This window comes from Ctenocephalides felis, unplaced genomic scaffold, assembly GCF_003426905.1.
Source record: "Ctenocephalides felis isolate EL2017-DRISC unplaced genomic scaffold, ASM342690v1 CF-g0.4_SCAFFOLD_01604, whole genome shotgun sequence".
In the NCBI taxonomy this organism is placed as follows: domain Eukaryota; kingdom Metazoa; phylum Arthropoda; class Insecta; order Siphonaptera; family Pulicidae; genus Ctenocephalides; species Ctenocephalides felis.
The window spans coordinates 36,112,748-36,138,535 of record NW_020537758.1 but is presented as its reverse complement, the minus strand read 5'-3'; the positions used below and the strand labels follow the sequence as shown (position 1 = coordinate 36,138,535).

The following is a 25,788-nucleotide window of genomic DNA, read 5'->3' as shown; positions in this document are numbered from 1 at the left end:
TTTTATTACATTAAATTATGTATAATATATTTTATCTGGAATATAAAGAAAAAATTAAGCAACTATATTTTTTAAAATACTAATTCAATATCTTTAAATATATGTTTTTATATGGTAAACTATTATATTTTAAATCAAATTGCGTTATTCCAAGTTTAAACAAAAAAACTTTAAAGCAATTAGTGTTATAAGTATTGTATATATCAATACAATATTTTAAAATCTGATAATTTTAAGATTGAATAGTAAATTTGAATCTCGCATTCAATAATAAGTTAAAGATAAATGATTCCTTTTGCATGGAAAAAATATCTTTGGATAATGAACCAATAATCACTGTATGCAATGCATACAATTATATCTATGATTGAATTAAGAAACTTTTTGATATGTATCGAAGGTTCAAACATAATCACATGCAATTTTCTACTCAAACTTTAATTTTTTTTATATAAGTTATCATTTAATATGGGTTCGCCACATTAATATTAACTTCCCATAGGGTAAGTTATTGTAATCGTCTAAAAATCGAAATTAAATTTTTTTGCAATTCTTCACGCTTTGAAGGTTTCTGAACATTTTGGCATACCTCAAAAAATGGATGTGTGTGTGTATATGTATGTACGTATGGATACAATTTTTCGTCTACGTTTTCGAGCATCCAATTTGAATTATTCAAAAAACATTCAATTCGTAAAGACGGGGGGAAGTAGTAATTAGGCAAAGGCAGGTCCGGCCGTTTCGGAGATACCGAGCTAAGTGTGCAAAAATGGCGAGAAGTTGAGAAAACTAAGCATCCGATTAGAATGATTCAAATAACTTTCTGCTTGTGTTGACGAAACGATTGCTTTTGAGAAAAAAATTTAATTTTCGAAAATTATTCGAATTTTAATTTTAATTCTAGCTAAAGTTGTAAGGCTTACTTATATACTTGAAATAATTAACTTTGCAATTCAGTTTATATAATTCTTATAAATATTAGACAATGTCCTTCATTTTAAATTCGATTGATTAAATTTTATTTACTTTTCTGTAAACATACATAAGTTACAGAATTTATAATAATATATTTGAAAATATTTAATTCCTCGAATATTACCGTACAAGAAGTTCTATCATTGCTTTAAAAACCACTAGTTTTTAATATAAATCTTTTAATCGAATTAATTTCAATATAAATTAGAGAAATGCTCGGATTTTAAAAATAAAATACAGCTAGAGATTTCTTCTCATTATTGGAAAATGCTGTATATACATACATTTATAAGTGAAATAAAAAAATGATTGATGTCTCTTAAATGTTGATATATAATCACATACAGCTTGTTACTTTTAACTTAAAAAGTTTTCACTAGTATGGGTTAGCTATTCATGAGAGAATGAATTCATGATGAAATAAATTGCAGTATGCAATGAGTTTATGTGTTTTTTTTATAAATGGACGTCCATTAATCACGTGAGCGAGTTTTTAAGGATTTTTGGACCCCCCTCCTCCTTGGTGATACATGGTGATATTCAAAATTACCCCCTCCCCCACCAAACATTACGTGATAAAACTGTAAGTTTTTTGAATTTTTTTGAAAATGCTTGATTTAAAAAAAAAAAATCAGTTAAAAAATAAATGCACGTGATTTCTTACTATACCCCTCCCTCCCCCACGTGATATTTCGTGATTTTTTGTCAAATCCCCCTTCCTCTAAAAACCTTACGTGATTAGTGGACGCGCCCTAAGGTTGCACTATGATTGCACCATTTTACTTATTTATCTTTACCTTTTATACTTATTTATCTATGGATTGCACTATTTATCTTTACCATTTATACTTATTTATCTATGGATGAAATAAACTAATTATTTCTGGAACTAATTGTTGCTCTTTTGTTTTCATGTTCGCCAGGTTATGTCAAAGACACACCTGCATGCATCTGATATAATCAACGGATGAATCTAGAAGTGACATGAGCTTAAAATACCACGTCAATGATTAATCGATTATAATAAATGGCGCACATATTATTCACCATCAAAACTCCTATTGTAAAATAGATAAGGATTATCTACCTTATCTAAAATTCGTCGATTGGCAACTTATCGACAACCTTGCTCGTCGAATCGCGGTGATAACAGTTTTTGGACATTTATCATTTGGGAGTTCAGGCTCTGGTGTTCATGTGTTAGGTGTCTGCAGAATTTAAATTTCGCGTGATGGCGCGGAATTGGGATAAATTTTGTTTGCTCTTGTGGAAAAATTGGCTTTTACAATGGAGGCACAAAATTCAAACAGTGGTCGAAATTTTGGCACCTGTCCTATTCAGTGGTCTCCTGGTGCTGATCAGGAGTTTAGTGGAACCAGAAAACAAGGCTGTTAGTACGTTTGCACCTTTTAATCCTTTAGTGGATTTACCATTTCCGAATACGTAAGTTGGATTTGTTTAATTATAATTATGCTTTCAATAAATTTGTGCTTAATAATGTTACCTGTTTTGTCATGCTTTTCATTGAAATTATCATAAGAAAATTTTGCTTAAATGCTTTTTCACATAAAATCGTTATGAGCATCAAATGATTTTTATTTTCTTAATTTCAAAAATAAATTTCATTTATCTAATTTTTAATTAAATTCTACTTTACTTGCTTATCCAGATAGTGTTGATAATATTCAGCATGGCGTATATTGAATTCATATGCGACCATTATTTATCTTGTATTTTTTATTAAGACTTTTTATCAATATTTGATTGATTTGATTGACAATAAATACAGGTGAAGTTAATTAATTTATTTGTGATATTAATTAATTTTTACATATTATTCCAGAAACCGCTGGAAATTCAGAGACAGGTACTACTTTTATTTTATTGTATTATATAAACCTAATTGCATGTTTAAGAATGAGTTTTGTAGAAATTTGATCATGTATCACCGAGTTACATTTACAACTCACTGTTAATTCACATACTCAAATTAAAGGATAATAACATAGATATAAATTATTGATAACCACTTTTAAAGCACCTTTTTGCATAAGTATGCTTTTGTTTGTCTTCCACGTTTGTGCCATATGTGTTTGGTTTTTGAAAAATGGTTTAAGTTTGGTTTTTCTGAATTTTTTGTGCAATAAATCATTTACATTGAGATATTTTGCTTTACAGATTTTTCTGGTTCATTGATTAAAGTTACTTAATTGTAATGAATATAATGAAATCTTCCAAAATTAACAACTTAATGTAGTAGAATCATTATATTAAAAACATTTAATCATTTTAAACAAATATATAAATTCAAAATAAAAATATAAATTATATTTACATAGAAATGTAATTGCGTGTCAATTTACATTTATAATATATATTCATTTCATACATTAGCAAATTAAAATCAATAACGTACAAAGTGAACTCGGTTATTACATTAATTATTTCATAACATTACGTTTATGAATTGCAATATCCAACTAAAAGGATTTAGTACTAATGTCGATAGATTTTTGACGAAGATATGATTTTTGTGCATTATCATTGCGATATGATCATAATAGTACCAGTGAAACCATTACAAAAAAATATAGAATACATAAAAAAATAGAAACTACAGTACAGCTAATAATAAATATTATATTAAATTATTTTCTTTTGTTTGTACTCGAATATATGCAGACGTTAAATAGTTAATTGTTCTAAATAGTCTATAATTTTGCTATGCTATATCTATTGTGCTATTTCTATGAAAAATATTTTAAAACTCTTGTAAGTTGGGTCAAAAATAACATTTTTGTTTATAATTACCCATATATTCAGCAAAATTCTTCAACCACTTCTACTAAATTTTTGAGTGAAATTTATTAGTACCATTTTTAAATTATTTTATACTTGTTAGTTTTTGTATGTTTTACTTCATAGATAAAAAGTATAGATATACTATAATATATTATATTTTTGTTCCAGTTTTTGTGTTACATTATTAAAAATTATATAGTTGAAGCTTTTCTGAAAAAATAATACGAACATTTATCTAACCTTTTCTAACTATAATATGGGCTACAAAACTTCTAAAGAGTTATGAAGTTTAACCCTTTCGTCTCGGATACCGCCGAGGTAAAATACATACAAATTCCGGAATTCGCGTTTGGAAAGGGTTAAATCTCTATATAATGAGTTTTAGTTTTGTTAAATATTTTAAATAATTATGTTTATTTAGTTTATGAACAAGCCAATTTTGAATGTATTTTTAATATTTTAAAGTACATATCATCTATATTAATGAACATAAAATGATTAGCATTGGTGTTTCTATAATTTGGAAATGGGTGATCATAGCTATCTTAAAGCAATTGTCAAAAATCTTGTATTAATATACATTTATCTTGTGTTTATATACCAATATAATATATTATTTTTAATATATTATATATTATAATATGTTTCACCTGGACTGTCTAAGACGCTCTTATAATTAGACTACAGATTAAATAATATGCAAAGAGATAATAATGAATCTATTTCAGATATATAAAATCGAACAATATTTATGGTTTTCAATTTTATTTAAATTTATTAGTTAAAGAATTTTTGGCTAATATTTGATTTATAGTTCTTGATGGCATAATAATTTCTAATTTTTGCTAGTCAATATTTGTTTTTTTTTACCCGTACTTACTATTAGGGTTGATTTCCAATAATCAAAATTGCATTTGGTATACTAAATTTACTACTAATTTGCTCCAGTAAGACATCTGGGAAACTTAAGTGGCTTATTACATAATAGTTCTTTACACTATATACAAGTGTCTACATTATCAGTCAATCACATTCTATTAATTAATTATTAATCTAATCCGATTCTCGTTCACTTGAATATGAAATCATCAACATTGCATAAATTCTTCTTGGAAACTACCATGTACTTACCCTTATTCAGCTTTGGATATTCCCATATAGAGCTTTTCCAGCCGACATCAAGGCGCCAATTCAAGGTTGTGAGACCTCACTTTGTATGTTTATCATTTTAGTGAATCAATTTATCATGAAAATAATGTCTTAGCTTTATCAAACTTTATCATTCTGTTACACTAGTGTTTTTGTACTCGTTATTACTTTGTAATTATTTTGATCAAATATTCATAATGCCTAGACCTTGCCTTCAATCGATAACGAATGTGCTTTTAATTTTTGGAATGGAAATATGTAACTGTCTTATTTAATCACTATAGATTACTATAGTATTTTATTATTTGTTAACGGATATTTTGATTCTAATAATGGTTAACTAATATAAAATTATATTGGTGTGGAAAGCAATGCTAATGGTAAAGTTTGAAATGTTAGTTTTGCTTGCCCATTTGTTTGTTTCGATATCAGTTTTTGTCATAAACTACCTGATAAGACATTTAAATACTTAAAATATGAACTGATAATTGTGAATTTGTGTGAAATCATACTTCTGCTTATCCGAGGCATATTTTTTGTGTTAAGTTTCCTAGTAATGAGTCTTTGCGATATTTTCTGGGGATATTTGTTCTGATTAGTTTGAAAATTTTTGGTATTACAATTTTCACCTGGTTGTTGTGAAATGAGTAAATATTTTTTATTCAACCGTTAATTATTTATTCAATTAACAATTTTTGTTTTTGATAGGTTATTCTTGAATACAATACGATTTTTGGTAATCCATTAAGTATTGGTAAATTTGCTTCGAATAAAATGATAATAATAATAGCTGTCTTTGTATTATTCAAATTTTAGGATCTAAATCTAGAAATTTAAACGCTACAGATGCCAGGGGTTATCCAACTAATTTACTTATCAAATTATAAAATTCATAAAATAAAAATTAACTTTTATAAACCTTCACCATATTCATCTCCAGGCGTTCGCAAATTGATTGTGCTCTACGATCAATATAAAGTCAATACTTTAGTTTCCATTCCTATTATTTCCTAATTTTTGTAAATCTAATGGTAAATTTATTAGATTATATATGCACTAAACTCACTTTACTTTTTCTAACTTTTATATCTGATCCTAGTTATTCGTAAACTAACACTAAGCTACTTAATATTAATTTTGGACTATGCATGCGATAAATTTAATTTAGTACATTTACTAATAATACATCATTTCTTAGAACTACCAATTGTCCAAATTGGCAAGTAGCATGGTCTCCTCACAGTGCAGAGATGGAGAAGATGATGGAGATTGCAATGAACCAGTTTCATGATGCAAGCCATAAGCCTGATCTCAAATCTTTTGCCAACGCTTCCGATATGTCTCTATATTTGCTAAGCCCTATTAATAATACTATGGCATGTACTCTGGCTGGTGTGGATTTTGGAGATAGTTTACAAGTAAGTACATAATAACATATTCATTAAACAGACTACTGAAACTACTCGTTCTAGAAATATTAGATGGATAAAAAAACTTTTTTCAGGGAATAAAAACAATTCCAAAGAAGATCTCGTATTCCTTACGATTTCCTTCTGAATCCCGAATGGGTGATGGTGGACCACGAAGTGCCTTTGATAATTGGCGGACGAATTTATTATATCCACTATTCCAAATTCCAGGTCCAAGAGACCCTGAGGCTGAGGACGGCGGTAGGGTTCCAGGTTATGCCTCAGAAGGATTCCTTATACTTCAGTCTATGATAAATATGGCAAGTATAATAATCATATTTATATAGTATTATATTACTTATTATTAATTTTTCAATAATATACATTATAGGCTTTTGTCAAGCATCATGCAGGAAACCGTGCCTCGATACCTTTGGTAGAAATAAATCGTTACCCGTACCCGAAATATATTGATGATCCTTTACTTCTAGCTTTGCAATCTTTTATTTCGATTGTAATAATGCTGAGTTTTGTATACACATGTACAAACACCGTGAAGGTATTTTTTAAACAAATTAAATAATTGTATTTATATTAGATTGAATTTTATTACATATTACAATGTAAAGGTGGTGACAGCGGAAAAGGAATTACAACTTAAAGAAGCAATGAAGATCATGGGTTTACCAAATTGGTTGCATTGGACGGCGTGGTTTATTAAAACATTCACATTCACGACAGTTTCATGTATTTTAATAGTAATCCTTGTTAAGGTGAGTTATATCATTACACACATATATATATTAAATTAAAATTTTTAAATTAAGTTGAATTTTATAATACTAAAATGAATTTTAATTTTTATTTTAGGTGCAATGGTACGCTGATTCCGATATGGCAGTTTTCACGCATGCTGATGGAACGGTTTTGTTTGTCTTTCTTCTATTATATATGTTTTCTTCAATTACCTTCTCTTTTATGATAAGTGTATTCTTTTCCAAAGGTAAATACTTATTTTGTATTTGGCCGGTCGATCGTTTCCAAAAACTTTTTCAACACGATTTATTATTTGTGATTTTTTTTCTCTTATAGCTAATACAGCAGCAGCTATATCAGGATTAGCTTGGTTCCTGTCTTATGCACCTTATTTGTTTATGCAACAAGAATATGAATCGATGAGTCTGGGCCAAAAAATCGGAGCAAGTCTTGCTGGAAATACGGCCATGGCTTATGGAATGCAATTGATGCTCATGCACGAAGGCACCGGAGCAGGTATAATTTTCAAATATAATATAATTATGCATGAAATTAAAAAAAATATAAAGACAATATTATATTTCACTTATCATCCATCATCTTGAATGCATATAATATATGTTTATACGGAATATGTCATGTTTTAACAATTTGTCCTGCACCACTAGTTTATTTTATTTTCCGCAGGTGTACAGTGGAGTAATGTCTGGGCACCAGTAACACCTGACGACGATTTTTACATGGGCCATGTGATGTTGATGTTGGTTTTAGATGGCATTATTTACTTTTTGATTACATTATACGTGGAAGCTATATTTCCTGGAGAATATGGGGTTCCTCAACCATGGTATTTCCCTTTCACTGCTAGCTACTGGTGCGGAGAAAGTTATAAAGGTAAGTCTTATTTTTCAAAAATATATGTGTACTATATATTATACAAACTTCATGTGCATAAAAATTTTATATCTAAATTGTTTTTACAGGAGTAGAAGACATTTCATCAGCCAGATCTGCCCACGACGACATAATTGAACCTGACCCTATAGGACTAAAAGCTGGAATACAAGTAAAACAATTAGGAAAAATATATAGTAATAAAAAAGTTGCTGTCGATGGTCTCAACTTAAATATGTTTGAAAATCAAATAACAGTTTTGCTTGGTCATAATGGTGCTGGAAAAACTACTACAATGTCCATGATTACAGGCAAGTTATTAGAAAAAATATAGTTCTGGATATCATTTGACGATAGTAAATTTTACTATCCTTCACTTTACTAAATTCACATTTTAATTTGATTTTGATTTTATTTTTAGGTATGTTTCCTCCAACTTCTGGAACTGCTACAGTAAATGGTCATGATATCAGAACGGACATCAGCGGTGTACGTGATTCTTTAGGCCTTTGTCCGCAACACAATATTTTATTTGGTGATCTTACAGTACGAGAACATTTATTATTTTTTGCTAAATTAAAAGGCGTTTCAGGAGCTGACATTCAGAAAGAAGTAAATTATTATATTGACCTGCTAGAACTTCGACCTAAGGTATGTTTATCGCTATTTATGTAGTACCTTTTCGAATTCCGGCATTCGAAAAATTTTAAATTCTCCTACATGATGCAAAACGTTTTAATTATAGGCAGATTGTGCGTCATCCACTTTGTCAGGAGGAATGCAACGTAAATTATCAGTTGGTGTCGCTTTATGCGGAGGCTCCAAAGTTGTTTTGTGTGATGAACCCACCTCTGGCATGGATCCTGCAGCACGAAGAGCTCTTTGGGATTTACTACAGTCAGAGAAAAAAGGTCAGTCCTCACTATAATATATATTTGAAATGATATTTAAATTTTAGCTAATAATGGTAACGATATTATGATCATACTTTCAGGTCGTACTATTCTCTTGTCCACACATTTCATGGACGAGGCTGATTTGCTAGGTGATCGTATTGCTATCATGGCAGGCGGCAAATTGAAGTGCGCTGGATCTTCTTTCTTTTTGAAGAAGAAATTTGGGGCAGGTTATCATTTGGTCATTGTCAAAGACACTGGCTGTGAGGTTACCAAAGTTACTGATTTGCTTCGAAAATATATACCGGATATTAAAGTTGAGACCGATATTGGAACAGAATTATCGTATTCTCTAGGTAATTTTGATATAATTGTAATTTTTTCGAATTACTCAGCGTTCGATTTTTAATAAAAAAATTTCATTCACAGATGAACGACAGAGTCATGTATTTGAGAGCATGTTGAGCGATTTAGAAAATCATTCTAGCCAACTTAGACTTTTAAGTTATGGTGTATCATTAACAACTTTAGAAGAAGTATTCATGAAAGTCGGCGCGGATCATAGTGGAGATGTACCTTCATCAGATTCTGATACTTCAAATGGCACAAACGGCAATGGCATACATAATGATACAGATGTCGAACATAACGAAACTTACCATAAAGGTTAATGCCAGTTAATGCTTAATTTTGAATTAAAAATTAATAATCCTGTGATTTTTCTTATTTGTTTCAGGAGGCCAAGTAAAATTACTATCAGGAACCTCACTAGTCTACAACCAGTTCCGAGCTATGTTGATAAAAAAATTTATCATCTGGTACAGAAATTGGTTATTATTTTTAATTCAAAACATTATACTTATTGCTTGCTTAATCATTACTGTTATAGTGGCTCGTTCTATGGGAGGTAAGTACATTAATATACTAGATTTTTCATAAAGGCCAATTAAATTTTATTAAATATTTTTTCAGGTGACGAAGATTTGCCGCCCTTAAAAATAGACTTGAGTAAATACGACAAAACAATGACAGTGTTACAAAATAATTCAAATAGCGAAGTTATGAATAAAATGATCGAGCACTATATAACATTATTAGGTAATTCGAAGGATAGTTATGAAGTCACAACTGATACTGATATGAATAAACATGTACTTAATGCGGTAAGTACTTAAATTTAAATTTAAAAAATAATTATGAACAGTGATTTTGAATGTTTGTGTTTTTATATCATTTAGATAAAAGGAAAAATCCCAACATATAATATGGAATACGTAGCTGGGGCATCTTTTGTAGGATCCAGTAATGCAAAAGTCACAGCATGGTTCAACAACCAACCATACCATGCACTACCTTTAACTCTGAATTTGGCTTACAATGCAATATTAAAGGGCCTGATGAAAGATGCGGAATATGGAATTGAAGTTCAAAATGAACCATTGCCTTTTACACAAGATACAAAGGTTAAAAACATGAAATAAATTATATGGTTTTCCAATAAGATCAGTTATGAAATATTTAATTATTTTTTCATTTATAACTTATTTTTTTCGTATTTTAATTCTCAAGGCAAGAAACGTTTATCCTAAAAGTAATTATTTTCAAATATTTTTCTAATGTTCTTTTCAGATAAAAAGATTGTCTACTGGCAACAATATGGGTTTCCAACTTGCATTCAATACTGGATTTTCTATGGCTTTTGTTGCAGCTTTTTACATTCTCTTCTGCGTCAGAGTATGTATTATTATTTTACTTTTTATTCTTAATAATAATATATTTATAATTATTAATATATTTATTGTATTTATTATTCATCTTAGATAAGTATATAAGTTACTTTGTTATAAGCGTTTCGATTCTAATACTGATTTTTATTTAAAAAGCACACATTATGTCTATCGTCGATGTGAATGAAGTTTTTGTGATAGAAACATATGTACGATCGAGAGAAATTAATTATTAAATTTATATAGAAATCATAAACTGTAAACCTTCATTTTTTTGCACTACAAGTATCGTAACTATTGCAACAATATCATACTCCTACTTTTACTTTCAAATTGTAATCTTATATAGTATGTGCTTTTTGATTTTATCAAAAAACATACAATCAGTATTTTTTCAATCAAGTAAAATTTAATATTTTGGTCGGAGTATAATAAAAGTCACGTATTTAATTTCGATTATTGTATAATCTATGAGATTATAGAACTTTCCATCGTTATAAAAACAATATATCGATAAATCAAAGTAATTATCCATACATATACAATTTCATTGCAGGAAAGAGTATGCAAAGCCAAACATCTACAATTTGTATCAGGGGTAGAAGTAACATGTTTTTGGGTGAGCAGTTTTCTTTGGGATTTCCTCTCTTACACCGTTACAGCATTATTGTGGGTCATTACTGTGGCGCCTTTCCAACAGGACGGTTTTGCTACTGGCTCAGAATTAGGTAAAAATATCAAAATCATTGAGATGACAGAATATTTTTTTCATATTTTTGATAGAAATAATAAATTAATTAAATAAATAAATAATTATTAAATTTATTTATCCTCTATTCGTTTGACGCTAGATTACGACAAAGTTTTGCTTCTTCAATGAAAAATTGTTTATGGAAAATATTATTAACTAATATCAATAAATTAAATTAATATTCATAAATATTAAGTAATATTAATTACTTCTATACTAGTTTCATTTATAACTGTATTCCATTCGAAGGTCGGTCATTTTTCGTACTGTTACTGTTTGGATACTCAGTCTTGCCTCTGATTTATGTCACATCCTTCCTTTTCGATATTCCTTCAACAGGATTTGTTAGGATGACATTGATCAGTATATTTGCAGGTAACATATAGTTTTTTATTTTTTTGAAGTTATGTACCAATATATTTATTTCAATTATTATTTATATAAGTTAATTAAATTTTAAACTAATTGCATTGGTGATTATTAATTATCGCAGGTGTTGCTACATTTATGGTTGTCGAAATTTTAAATCAACCTAGTTTGAAGTTGGATCATATAGGTAGAGCTTTGCATTGGGTATTCCTATTAATACCCCATTACACCGTCAGTTCAGCTTTCAAGAACTTAAACGATATAAGTAGTTTCATGAAGGTAATATAACAAATTTTGGTTCAAAATAATACTCATTTATTTCTTATATTATAATATTATTTTAATTTTAATTTAATTACAGTTTTGCCAATTGGCATTAGAAGCCGCTCCGGGGCTTACGCAAGAACAACTATGTGCCTTTAATTCTAGATCGGGATGTTGCTATGGTAGGTAGTTTGTCTTCTGTGATTACTTGATTATAATTGATATTCTAAATATAAATCATAATAACATTTTTTTAGTTTTAGATGTTTTAATGTAAAATATTCTTTTCTAGATGAAGGTACTTTCTTCCAATGGGAGGCACCAGGAATTGGTAGAAATCTTGTATATTTTGCTTTAGTTGGATTTTTCTTGTTTATTTTCCTGATACTGATGGAGTACAGAGTTGGTCATAAAGCATTGTACAGAATGCGGAATCTTTACAAACGTGAGTATATGTTATTGAATAAAAAAAGGTTCTAATAAGTGATATTAATTAATTAGTATATTTTGTAATGTTTATTATTAAATGTTTTTTTACGTTGCTGCAGAATCGACAGATTTGATATCAGCTCAAATAAATAGTAAGAAAAATTAATAATAACGAGATAATCAAGCACAATATTTGAACATAGAAGTGTGTTGCGTTGTTTGAATCATTCACTCTCATCTACTACTATCCAACAATATATTTACACTTTGCATGAATTTCGAGATGCACTTTGCACATTCGAGAACATTAATTGTACTATTTGGAGTATTATTAATATTAAATTTTGACGTTCATAGTAGCTGATAGAAATATATTTTTCTTACACAGCGAAATTCATAAAATCATTTCCTAATCTGAATATATTAGTTCTCAAGATATTTAAAAAAAAAGTTAATACAAAGCATCAATAAATTTCTTTAGACGGCACTTAAGTGTAAAGTCTTCAGTATGCAGGACTTTGCGTACTCGACTGTATTTTTTATATTAGTTTGCACATTATTAAAAAAACAAATCACAGCACATAACTGAAAAATCTAATCATTATTCAATTCAAATATATTCAAATGAATTTTAAAAAATTACATTTTAATATTATTTTATATATTATCAAATTTTTATTACTCGTTTCAGCTGCACCGCCGACCGAGAGTGAAGATGGTGTTTTAGATTCGGATGTACAAGTTGAAAAAGATATGGTTCGCGCTCTTAGCCATTCGGAAATATCACAACATGCTTTGGTATTAAAAGATGTTACCAAATATTACAAAGATTTCCTTGCTGTAAACCAGTTATGTGTTGGTGTACGACATTCGGAATGTTTTGGCCTTTTGGGAATAAATGGCGCCGGTAAAACTTCCACATTCAAAATGATGACCGGCGATGAGATGATATCTTATGGTGACGCCTGGGTTAATGGAATGTCCTTAAAAACTGACATGAAACGTGTTCATCAAGTTATCGGTAAAATATTGTATTTTTGTATCTCTAATCTTAAATCTTATTTGTGCTTACTCGATCATTTTTATGAAATGCTTACGAATGATGAAATGAATTTTATTTGTTGGTTATGTGCAATTAAAATATAATTATATTCCTATTCCGTAGGTTACTGTCCACAGTTCGACGCCCTCATTGACGAATTAACTGGAAGAGAAACATTAATAATGTTTTGTCTTCTAAGAGGCGTGCCTCCAAATTCTGCGAAAAAATTGGCGAAAAAACTAGCACATGAATTGAATTTCAATCAACACATTGATAAAAAGGTAAGTAACATTTTTTTATTCAATTAATAAATTTACCAATATTTTAATTATCATTTTTTTCAGATTAAAGAATACAGTGGAGGTAACAAGAGAAAATTAAGTACAGCTATAGCATTGATTGGAGAACCTTCAGTTGTTTATTTGGATGAACCAACTACAGGTTAGAATTTTAATATTAACATTACATTTATCTACAGAACTAAAATAATTTTGTGCCATCTTTAGGTATGGATCCAGCTGCAAAGCGTCATTTATGGAATGCTGTATGTCGAATGCGAGATAATGGTGTTTGTATCGTATTAACTTCTCATAGTATGGAGGAATGTGAAGCATTGTGCACCAGGCTTGCTGTCATGGTTAATGGCGAATTTAAATGTTTAGGTTCAACGCAACATTTGAAGAATAAATTCTCTAAAGGTAAAGAAAAAACGTCATTCTCATTTATACTTATTTATCTATAGTCACTCTGAACTTTTTTTTCGATTTAAGTTTAGTTTATTCATTATATCTATTATCCTACAACGTAATTATTACGACACATAATTAACTACTGTTTGCTTTATATCAGTTAACAATAAATATATCCGACTTTGTCGTACGCCGACACATCTTCTTAGCGGAGTTAGAGAAATATTGATAGTTTTATGACTCTTATTTCAGGTTACACGTTAATAGTAAAATTAAAGAAGAATAAAATAGAAAGAATGGCTTCCTTAGAACATGGTGATCGTTCACCAACTGAAACAATTCCTTTGACCCGAATGAATTCAGGATCACGCCCTCGGTCCAGCCAAACAGCAGCTGATATGGATGCCTGCATGCGAGCTGTCGACAGCTTTATTTTAGATAATTTCCCGACAGCTGTGCTGAAGTAAGATGAATTATATATTATTTTATTTGTCCATTTGTGATTGATCGTATTCAGAAATATGCACGACAAAATTTTCAAACACAACTCAGCGTTTTTTAATAATCAATCATGTGATTTGTCTATAGAACCTGTCGCACATTCAACATTACATGTTTTTTTTTGTTTATCCTCACCAAAAGAAAATCTCATAAATTACACATACCTTTTGCTCATTTTCAGAGAATCACATCAATGTCTATTAACGTACTACATTCCTTCAACTGACATTCCTTGGTCGCGTATGTTTGGTGTTATGGAATCAGGAAAAGCGCAGTTTGGCATCGAAGACTATTCTTTAGGACAAACTACTCTAGAACAAGTATTCTTATCCTTCACCAAAAAGCAACGTTCTGAGGATAATCCTGGCCCTTAAATTTATAGCTTCATCTCTGTGATACATATAATAAACCAAAAACAAGTATATTGTGTACTAAAAGTATCGTAATAGTAATTTCAATTTTAAGGAACAGAATTTTAGTGAATCTAATTTTATATCTTCAGAGTTATAGCTCGAATAGTCAATGTCATTTCTGCGCCTATTTCAAATTGTACTGGCATGATTTTAATAGAGCTAAGTAGTTCATTCTTACATGCTTGTATGTGATAAAGATTATATATGATATAATACAGTATTTATGCATTCACTTTAAGTATTAATCCAAAGATGTTGACATCATTAACGTGTTTGAAATTAATGTTTTAGAGAACATTAGAGCAACACCTTTAATCTTATACTGGCGATGTTGTATTGTTTGGTCGTATTTAACATAAGGTCGTATGTGGCGAAAATAGTATAAATTTTGAAACTATTTTTTAAAACATACTTTGTATACAGATATTTACAAATGTATACTTCTAGTTAAATATAAATCACAATAAGCCATATATTAAACATAAGCCTTAAGCAGTTTAACTGCACCAATTGTGAATATATGAACAATCAAGCCTTACACATTTCATGTACATACTTTTTTTAAATATTCAACAGAATTTTTAGGCTGACTCAAATGATTGTTTCAGAACTAAATTCTTCATACTTATTCTTTTCATGATAAAATAAATGTCTATACAAGTGATTCTCAAAATTCCCGCGGAAATTTTAAAGGTTTTTATTTTCCTATAATACTTACAATTTTGATTATATTTGCGAGTAAATTTTTACTTTTTAGCAGCACATCTCACAAGAATAACAATTTAGATTTCATTTTAGCATAACTTATTTGTGAGTAGTCTTAAAATTATAGCTAGCATTAGTTCTACAAGCCTTAACTTAACTTGACTTAAAATTAAGATATAAGTTTTTGATTATATCATCGAACAGCTTATTCATATTTGTATTAAAATTCGATTAACCGGATTTAATGTTGCTAACAGTCTTTCGGATAATAAATCTAAAAAATCATTAGAAAAAATATACAAACTGCCACTGTTTAAGAGACATAAATAATTTTGAAATAATTGAAATCTTGATCATGAAATAGAATATATATTAATAGTTTAAAGTAGTACGTCTAAATTTTTTTCTAATATATAGTCTTTCCGAAAATTGTTAATACGTATAACTCAGGGCCGGCTAATCGAGATAACACTGTATTTATAAGTGCAATAGCGAATATTTTAGTAATATTTACTATAAGCATATGTTTCTAACAAATTTATTATAAAATGCACTGATGTAGAAATGTCCTGTGTCTAATGATATTTATTTTATCTTTTGTAAAAAAAAGCAACACAATGATTTGTGCCAATACGTGTTACAATAAATACACAATATTTATTATATATTTTATTTATTGTACTCTTCTTCATATTGTTGTGATTGAACCAAAAAATATTTTTATTAATAAAAGAATTTGACATTAAACTAAAAATCGAATTTGTTTTTTATAGTTTTTGTTTTACGTGTGGGCAAAATTGTGAATAATTTTTTAAATTTGGTTGTTTTTAGTATTATTTAGGGTTTTTAGGGCGGCAATGGTCATAAGAGAAACGGAAATTGAAGAAAAATTTGATAAGTATTTGGTATGCAATTCATTTAATCGATTTGAAAAAAATCATTTCACTTTATTTTTAATGTTTTTTTTAGAGCGTTATTCCAATTGCACAGGACGACTTTCAGAACATGGATGAAACTAACCTGAAACGTGCAAAAGCTTCCTCCAGCGCTTCGGAGGCGAAAAATAAAAGAAACAGGTGAGAAAATATTTTATTTTTTATTTTTCAATCTTCATGTTATAAATTCTTAAGATTTCTACCGCATAGTTATATTTATAGTAAAGTAGAAGTCCAACCTTCGAGCAAATCATCTATATCATCAAAGAACAGGAAAAAGTTGCCAGTATATAAAGGTAATAATTGATTAATTTGATATAATATGCAAAAATTTGTATTTGAAAATATGAAACATATATGTCGATTTATATGGTAGATATATAAAACATACCTGATAAAGAAAAAAAAAATTCAAAAATTATTTAAAACATTTCGTTAAATTTTGCAGATTCGAAAATCAGTGTTTCCTTTCCCACTGCGAAAGTTCGTCAAATTGAAAGAGAAAATTGTATATTATTTAAGCAAATTATTCATAACAGGAACAAAACATCAATACCCCAACCTAGAGATTCCGCCAGAAATTTTTCAAATGTGAAGAGAAGAAAACAGGAACAACGTGTTATTGACGAATCTAATCCCAAATTGAATGGAAATATAAAACGTGTTAAATCTAATGTGCAAAGTTGGAAATATTAATTTTCGGAAATATACAGTTTAATTTTCAGTTCAATTAATAAAACTTGAAATTTTTATGCTAATTTCCCTAAATAAGTGTAAATTCATGTTTTCGTGAGAAAATCTGATTTGTTATAATATAAATAAAATAATTATAATTATATATGTTTATATGTTATGTGAGCCGATTTTTGACCTTTCATAGCAATTTTGATAGTGACTGAGTCACAATTGCTTATTTACTTTTGTATTGCACCCTCTATGATTCTATTCCTAAAACTATTTCCGTTAGATAATCATTTTTGAATTTTAATATCATCTGGTAACAATTTTCGCATTTTCGACCCTATATAACCCGATCCAAAGACGATATCATATCATTCTGTTTTTGGAGCTCATGGCATCGACATCACACTGGTAAGTCTTTTAAAAATAATCCATATTATGTAATAACTTGGTGTATTCAGTTACGAATACATGGCATGAAATGTGTTTTGATTGATTCTATTTGACTTAATTTACTATTGAATTGTAAATAAAAGAATTCGAATAAATCAAAGTAAATATTCAACACTCTTATATTAAACGATTTAAATTACTTTTTATATTTTATTATAATATTATTATACTTACTATATTATTTTAATATAATATTATATTTATTACCTTTTATATTTAATAAATTTTTTTTATAATTTAATATAATTAGAAATTAACACTATCGAATGCATCTTTAGATTGTAGCGTGTACCTTGTTAATGACATTTAATTTAACATTGTGTAAATATTTATTTGATTTCTATATTTTGTTTCTCAAACAATATTATAAATATAAAATAATTGAAAAAAATTAATTTAAGTTTATAGTAGATTTGGTGGTATTTGCAAAACTATTGACAACATTAAATTTGATTATAAATTCTACATTTACAGTTGACAAGCATTAGTTTTATTTACTAATGTATTGTTTGTTGGTTTCAGGTTTGAAATAGTATTTTGCGCAGAGGCGTATGACTTTGGAGATTTATTGTGCATTTTTTTACATTTAATTATTATTTTTACAATTTTTAATTAAAAATCTATTTTTTTATGGCATTGAGTTATTTGTGTCCATATTTCACTTTTTATTCGTGCGAGAACTTATCTGTAATTTTAATATCGTTTAAAACAATTTTTAAATCCAAGTTTACGCGTTTAAATACGTTCCTATCGCCTACCCCCCACGATAGGTTCAAGTTGTTCGCGTTTCGTTAATAAATTAACTTGATTGATTAATAATTTTTTCTTCATTTGGTGTATGGATCCTTTGCGATGTTTTTCCCAGAGGCAACGCAAACCCCATACAATTTAACTTATAATTAGTACGTATAATGTTAATGTTTTTTTTTAATTATTTCATTAGTTGTTTCGTGATGCATGGATGCAAATTACTCGTTTAAAAATTAAAAAAAACTGTTTATTAAATTACTTATATTTATTTTGAATATTTTTTTCTGATGGTATGTAATGAATATAATTTAATCAAATACATTTAAAATTTTTGTAATTGCACAATGAGTCTCCCTGAACGGAGAAAACTTAAAGACGTGCTGTTTGAAGTGAAAAAAAAGGTATGACTGTACAAAACCACAAATTATGTGAAAAATTAATAATATAAATATTTATTTTGGTGCAAATAGGCCTCAACTGGTGATACAAGGAGAATAAATACCAAGAACTGCTACTACAACCGTCAGGAAAGACGTGCACTGATTTGAAGTACCAGGGCAATAGAAAACTTTAAACTATAATCAGGCTACTAAATAGTATTTATAAATCATCTTACATTTATTTGCTTAATCACTTATCATTTCAGGGTTGCAGAGCTAATTTGTTTATGCGTCGCACACCACCAGGACTGCCATCATCGCCAGGAGTAATTATATATAAAAATCGTAGTAATATTAGATCTTAGTTAGTAATAGATATATTAATAAATATTAATATTACCGGGGCCCCGTTTGTATGTTTAACCCTATTTTTAGGGGTAACTGTGTGTTTTTTTGAATCTCGTTGCAGAGTTAATTTATGCTTCGCACACCCCCAGCACTGCCAAATCAGCGCCAGGAGTATATGCATATGTGTAGAGGTTTTCTTGTATTAGTAATAATTAGACCTTAGTTAGTAATAGGTATATAATTACTAAATATTAATATTACCGGGGCCCCGTTTATATGTTTAACCCTATTTTTAGGGGTAATTGTCTTTTTGTTTAAATCTCGTTGCAGAGTTAACTTGTTTATGCGTCGCACACCCCCAGCACTGCCAAATCAGCGCCAGGAGTATATGCATATATGTAGAGGTTTTCTTGTATTAGTAATAATTAGACCTTAGTTAGTAATAGGTATATAATTACTAAATATTAATATTACCGGGGCCCCGTTTATATGTTTAACCCTATTTTTAGGGGTAATTGTCTTTTTGTTTAAATCTCGTTGCAGAGTTAACTTGTTTATGCGTCGCACACCACCAGCAATGCCAAATCAGAGCCAGGAGTATACGCATATATGTAGAGGTTTTCTGGTAATTAGTAATAATTAGATTTTAGTTAATGAAAGGTATATAACTATTATTACCGGGGCCCCGTTTGTATGTTTATACCCCTATTTTTATGGGTATTTGTGTTTTTTTAGATCTTGTTTCAGATATCTTTCGAAAAAGAGTTCAGAAAGTTCCGTACTCTAGACCACCAGGATCCACCACACATCCGGTACCACATTCGAAATTATGCGCATTAATGAGATGACATGAAGCAAGATAAAATGTGAGAAGACCTTAGTATTATTTTATTATTAGTTCGATTAATTTTGATTGTATTGATGTAAAATTTTCGCTCGAATACTTTTACTAACATTGAGTAATTTAATATATTAATTAATAAATTTTTCTTTCATAGTTGTCCATCACTTTCCAAGAAAATTGCCAGAAACTTACCTGCTCAAGACTAAACAGGACCTGCAAAAGATCACTACCGAATTCAAGGATATGTGCATATGAATGAAGTTGATATGAAATGTGAGAAAAGACTAGTTATATTGTTTTATTACTATTAAATAGTTACTAAGTTATATTATATTATTATTATAATATATTTAGTTAAGATCTAATTAAGGGGCCTTTGCACGCAAAATTTTTGATCATACTTTTTTTATATAAAGTTCTTAGCGTATTTTTTTTTACGTTAATATTTCCGGTCGTACCTTTTTTTGGGGTTGTTCGCGTATTTTTGTTTAGAGCTCAAAGGGTTGGCGTTGTGGAAGAACCTTTCTTATATTTTTCGCGCTTTTCTTTAAAACTCTAACTAATAATTACAAATTACAAAATTTGTACTTAAGCTTTATAGGCTGGGAACCTATAAAGTTTTTTTTAAGTGTTTACATGGTGGATCGAGGGGGGTACATCATGTAAATACTTTTTTTTGTAAATTTACATCACCGTTTTAATTCTACAGTATAATTTTCATATTAATGTTTTCTTTTTCACGAGAGGTTCTTTCGCTTTTAAAATCGAAATTGTTGGGTTAACATTAGGTCATCTCGCGGGGTTCTTTTCGCGTAACACTTAGGTCAGTTAGGTATAATTAGCATGTAAATTAGGTATAATTAGTTTATAAGTTAGTTTAGGTGGATTAGGGCTGCAGTAATCGATACTTAGTAGTATTTACACAATATCCATTTCCTTCCGAAATGTTAGATACGTAAATATGAAATGTATCTATAACTGTGGCGATACCACAGTAAAAAAAACGCGCCTAGCAACTTTACCTCATGGGTGGTGCGGAAAAAAGTTGCATTTTAGTTATAAGTATAATTGTCATAATTAGGATATTCGAATAGTTTTAATTAATATACGTTAATGTATCACTATATGTTGTACACTTAACTAATAATTACAAACTAATATCGAAAAGTCTTCTAATAAAAATAGATTTCAAATTATCCTTTGTTTTTTAATTTGATTAACTTTGTTATCTTGCCCTTTTTTACAGATGACGACAAAATTAGCCTTCACAGCTGTATTTGATAAAATATCAAGTAATAGTTTAGAAATGCTACATCATCAAAAGGCTAGGACTAGCTGTTATAATACTTATAATACGCGACAATCGGCCAAGCCTTATAATTAGCAGAAAAGTATATAATTTTTCATCCAAGTCTGACATAATTCATGTGATACTTATTAGTGTCAGACACATATGGTTGGCATGACTATTAACGTATTAAAATCGACTGGTCTCTATTTCCTAGAGTAATCTAGATTATTAATATCAATGTTATTTGTATTTTATAAAACATCTTTATTCAAAAACTAAAGCTGCATAAAATCGTTGTAAAAATTAACGTCATAAAATTAAAAAAAAATCTTGAAATGTTGCAAAAAAACAGTAAATTTACAAATTATTCAGTATTTCGAGTTTTGGTGGTTGCTTTAGCCTCTCGAAGACGCTTATCTAAAAGAGCATTTTCTAGATTGATTTGACGTTGCGTGCGGTGTCTGGTCTTGGCCACCGTAGGAGACGCCTTGACGGGCTTCTGAGCCTGAAAAATAAAAATATTAATTAAAATATTCCAAAATTAGTTTAATAAATTAACTTTGAGATCAATAACTTTATTTTAACGATGATAGATAATAATAATTACACTTATTAACGCCGTGAAAAATATTTGCACGTTATCATCATTATCAGTATTTTTCTTTTAAATGAGGTATGCGAAAATCACCTAAATATTAACAAATAAAAAATGTTATGAAAGATATTAATTGATATATAGGACAAATTTGGGATTTGTTTTTTCATGTAGCAATAATCAATATTCTATACTAAAATACAAAAGTAATTCTAGGAAATTTAAGTCCAAATGAAAAAAATACAAAACCATAGGCAATTTTTATCATTAATATTTATATAATTATCTACTTAATACTGACCATCGGTTTCGGGGGAGCAACTTTCTTTTTATCTAAAATCTTTCTTAATAAAATGGCATTGTGACGCTCAATTTCCCTCATGCGTGTATTAGAGAAGGTCATAGAAGATCTAGTTCCGTTTTTGTATCGTAAAGTGTGATAATCTGTTGGAAAACTAGAGGTCTTACTACCTGAAAAAATAAAACGTAAATTAATTTTAAAATTGATGTAAAATGTTACACATATATATTTTAAAAAGATCATTAATTAACTTTTTCATCTAATTCTAAGTTGAATTGGAAATATTTTCAATTTTTTTATATTAGTCTTGGTATATATTTCATAATAATCTATTCAATCAAATCATATTAGTATATTACGTATTAAAGTGATGTATTTGTAAGAATTTTTAGATTAATAATGCGTTAAGACAGTCATTCATTATATAATTGTGTAAATATGAAGACATTCAACTTAAAGGACCATAAAATGTTTGCTCAATTTTCAAGATCATCAATAGGAACATAAAACAAAGGTAAATGAAATATAAGCCTCATCTTACAATGGGTTCTATTTTTTACTTTAGCTCTCTAATTAAAAGCTTCTTCTTAAAACATTTTTACCGAATTAAAAATTGATTTTTTCCTATTTACCACCTATCTTCATAGAATCAAAAGATTGAGACAATCCGGCATAATGCATATCTTCGCTGATTTCCGTCTCAGAATCATCTGAAGTATCCAATTTGACATCACAACTGGTGCCTGGACGGCTGCTGTTACTTTTGAGGCATTTTTTAGTGTCCCCACAATTATCGGTGCCTCCACATGTGGTAAGCGTTTCTCGACGAAGAGTCAGAGTTGATCGGGGCTTTGCCTTTTGCTGTAAATTATAATATATTTATTTATAATTATTTATGTCATAATTATTGTAAATGTAAATTAACACAATTTGATCTCAATGATATTTTTACTGCTATTTATATTTTTATATTGCAGAGCAAATACACAATCAACTTGATTAATATCGAGTTTTACGTTATTACATTGAATATCATATAATATAATAATATAATTTATTTATTCATAACAAACCAGTAATCAATAATAATACATTTTGTTTCAGGCTTTGATTAACGATGTTAATAGCAATTCTCTCACGAATGGAAAATATATGCAATTGTGGGTATGTAAACGCAATTCTATTTCCAGAACTATTCTCAAATAGTTCTAAGTGGAATTTTACCTTGAGACAAGTTGCAAAGACTTCCTGATGTATATAATCGAGATCAACAAAATTGCGATTGCAACTTTATAAATTATGACAAAAGAATTTTCTAATTTTGATACGGCTCATTATTCCAAAATTCGATACCTTCTTATAATTTTTAATTAAATATAAATAACCAAAACTTTAGTAAAAATTAATTAGAATGATTCCCAACAAATAACGGTTCAAGAGTTTGGGCTAAACCATCGATGAAAAGTTTGACATTTTTTTCTGCTGATCTTAAAGAAGACGGCTTGGCCGATGGTAACTCATAACTAATTATATCGAGTTTCATCGAATCACTTTTTAATTTTCAATGTCGGTTTTAGCCGTTTTGGGAACAAACCTCGACAAAAAGTGAAATCTTTTGACACAATCACTTACTTTCTCCAATTTTGGTATCAAACTATTTAGAATTTTTTCAAAACTCGAAGAAATATGAAATAAAAATAAATTAGAAAATGAAATTTTCTGGAAAAAAATAGGGAAGTTAATAATATGTTATACTGCTATTCGATGAAAACCGATCGAATCAGACTAGCTGTTTTTTTTAGGATTAGCATAAAAGTGTCAAAAATAACGAAAATTGTACTTGTTTTTCGTTAAATTATCTTCTATTCTGTTTAAAAGTGACAAATTTAATTAAATGATGTATTGCTACGTTCATTTATAGATTATACTGAAATTACTTCAACGTATATAGAAAAAATATATGCTTTAATGTGAAGATATATCTGGTGACATATATAATTACTTACCTAAAATTTTATTCATTATATATGCACCTATATAATTCATATGTATCAATAATACATTAATTCCAACCTGTACAAAGTTGATGGATTTTTCGGAGGTACTATTACAGCGAATGCTCGATTTTGACGATGAAGGTTTTGGAAAAGGTGTGCTGGATTTATCACGGGTCCTCAAATTTGATGACACGTCCGCTCTGGTGCTACGACTATACATTTTACTTTATTATGTAAAAAAACTAATGTATATAAAATTGTGTTTGTATAAAAATGTGTGTGTTTGATTTGATTTTGTTTCAAATCAGATTAGTATAAATTTTTAAAAACAATGAGTAAGTCATGATACGAAAATTAAAATTTGAATTAATTTATTGTGATTGACACACGAAAGCGAAACAAAAAAAGTAGTGGGTGTGTCTAAATAAGTAGGCATGGGGAAAACTCAAATGAAAAAATAGATTCATGGTTGTAGGGGAAATGCGACTACACAAAATGACACAATGGTAAAAATTGACTAATTTTAGGAACGTTTCCATATGTATAATACGAAGAAAGCCATAATCACAATTCTGCCATATGTTGATCATTATTATCATAGTCAAAAGATTATTTTTAAGGTGGTTTTGACATGTTTTTTGGAATTCGTTAATTTTATATATCAATTTGTGATTTGTAAATATTTCTATTAAAATCAATAAATTTTTGCCAGTGATTTCGATAAATTCTATTGCAATTATCAGGCATTGGATAGAATTTCATTTTTTTATTCATTTTGTTCATTTATGGGCAAAACGACTACTTATGCAATGGACAAAATGGCAAGCACTACAGGGTATTTCATTTAAGGCCAAAAAAAAATTGAAATCTGTTAAAACCCTTTCCACTCGTACATTGCAACCACATAATGAATTTTTCTTTTTTTCTCACTTTATAAGTGCTCATTATGATGTGATTTATATGAACTGTGTTCTTAACAATTAGTATCTCGGTATGTATTATATAGACAAAACATGTTTTGTAATTAGATGCTTAATTTAATATGTTATTAAAGTTCCTACTTAATCACGAGACTATGTTACTGGCAGTAAATAAATCTAAAATGAGTAAAAACCATTGAGACTAGTTATAATATAATTAAATAAATAAATATGATTGAAAACTAAGAGCCATATCATTTTGTCTGTTCTTCCCCTATATAGAAATAATAAGTTCAACTTAGATTTTTAGAATGTCAATGGCAAATATTACGTAACTAAAATTATTAAGTCGACCACCGAAGGGCAGACCAGTCCCGACGGCTAGAAAAATTAATTTGCTATACGGTTTCTGCGAATGATATCGTTAAAAACTAAACATATTTGTCCAAGATGACGTCTAAAAGTTCAAATATATGATTGCATCTATATGTATTGGCAAAACCGGATTGTATCCAAACGACA

The 25,788-nt window shown here is 28.8% G+C and overlaps 2 protein-coding genes across 2 annotated transcripts in view; one reads left to right on the top strand and one right to left on the bottom strand.

The window, feature by feature from the left end:
* LOC113373678 (ATP-binding cassette sub-family A member 3-like) overlaps nt 1-1,926 on the bottom strand; it is an 11,400-nt gene extending 9,474 nt beyond the window's left edge. Inside the window, 1 exon segment of the mRNA XM_026613959.1 lies at nt 1,917-1,926. Within this exon segment, the coding sequence (XP_026469744.1) occupies nt 1,917-1,926 (10 nt within the window).
* A 199-nt stretch (nt 1,927-2,125) lies between these two features.
* On the top strand, nt 2,126-15,027 carry LOC113373677 (ATP-binding cassette sub-family A member 3-like). The gene is made up of 29 exons (XM_026613957.1): nt 2,126-2,418; nt 2,819-2,842; nt 6,125-6,344; nt 6,431-6,655; nt 6,727-6,894; nt 6,965-7,108; nt 7,206-7,338; nt 7,428-7,607; nt 7,779-7,985; nt 8,075-8,296; nt 8,407-8,636; nt 8,731-8,896; nt 8,980-9,237; nt 9,311-9,547; nt 9,618-9,788; nt 9,854-10,044; nt 10,120-10,344; nt 10,511-10,615; nt 11,165-11,336; nt 11,609-11,734; nt 11,853-12,007; nt 12,090-12,174; nt 12,285-12,437; nt 13,113-13,442; nt 13,587-13,744; nt 13,808-13,904; nt 13,970-14,161; nt 14,405-14,615; nt 14,835-15,027. The coding sequence occupies exons 1-29, from the start codon at nt 2,207-2,209 to the stop codon at nt 15,025-15,027; spliced, it is 5,190 nt and encodes a 1,729-aa protein (XP_026469742.1). The 5' UTR covers nt 2,126-2,206.
* Nucleotides 15,028-25,788: the final 10,761 nt, after the last annotated feature.

What these genes read in the sequence shown, in the direction of transcription:
- LOC113373677 (XM_026613957.1), top strand. Translation starts at nt 2,207, where the DNA reads ATGGCGCGGAATTGGGATAAATTTTGTTTGCTCTTGTGGAAAAATTGG. An exon ending in AGAATTATCGTATTCTCTAG is followed by an intron (nt 9,238 to 9,310) that starts GTAATTTTGATA and finishes TTTCATTCACAG; the next exon opens with ATGAACGACAGAGTCATGTA. An exon ending in ACGTGTTCATCAAGTTATCG is followed by an intron (nt 13,443 to 13,586) that starts GTAAAATATTGT and finishes CCTATTCCGTAG; the next exon opens with GTTACTGTCCACAGTTCGAC.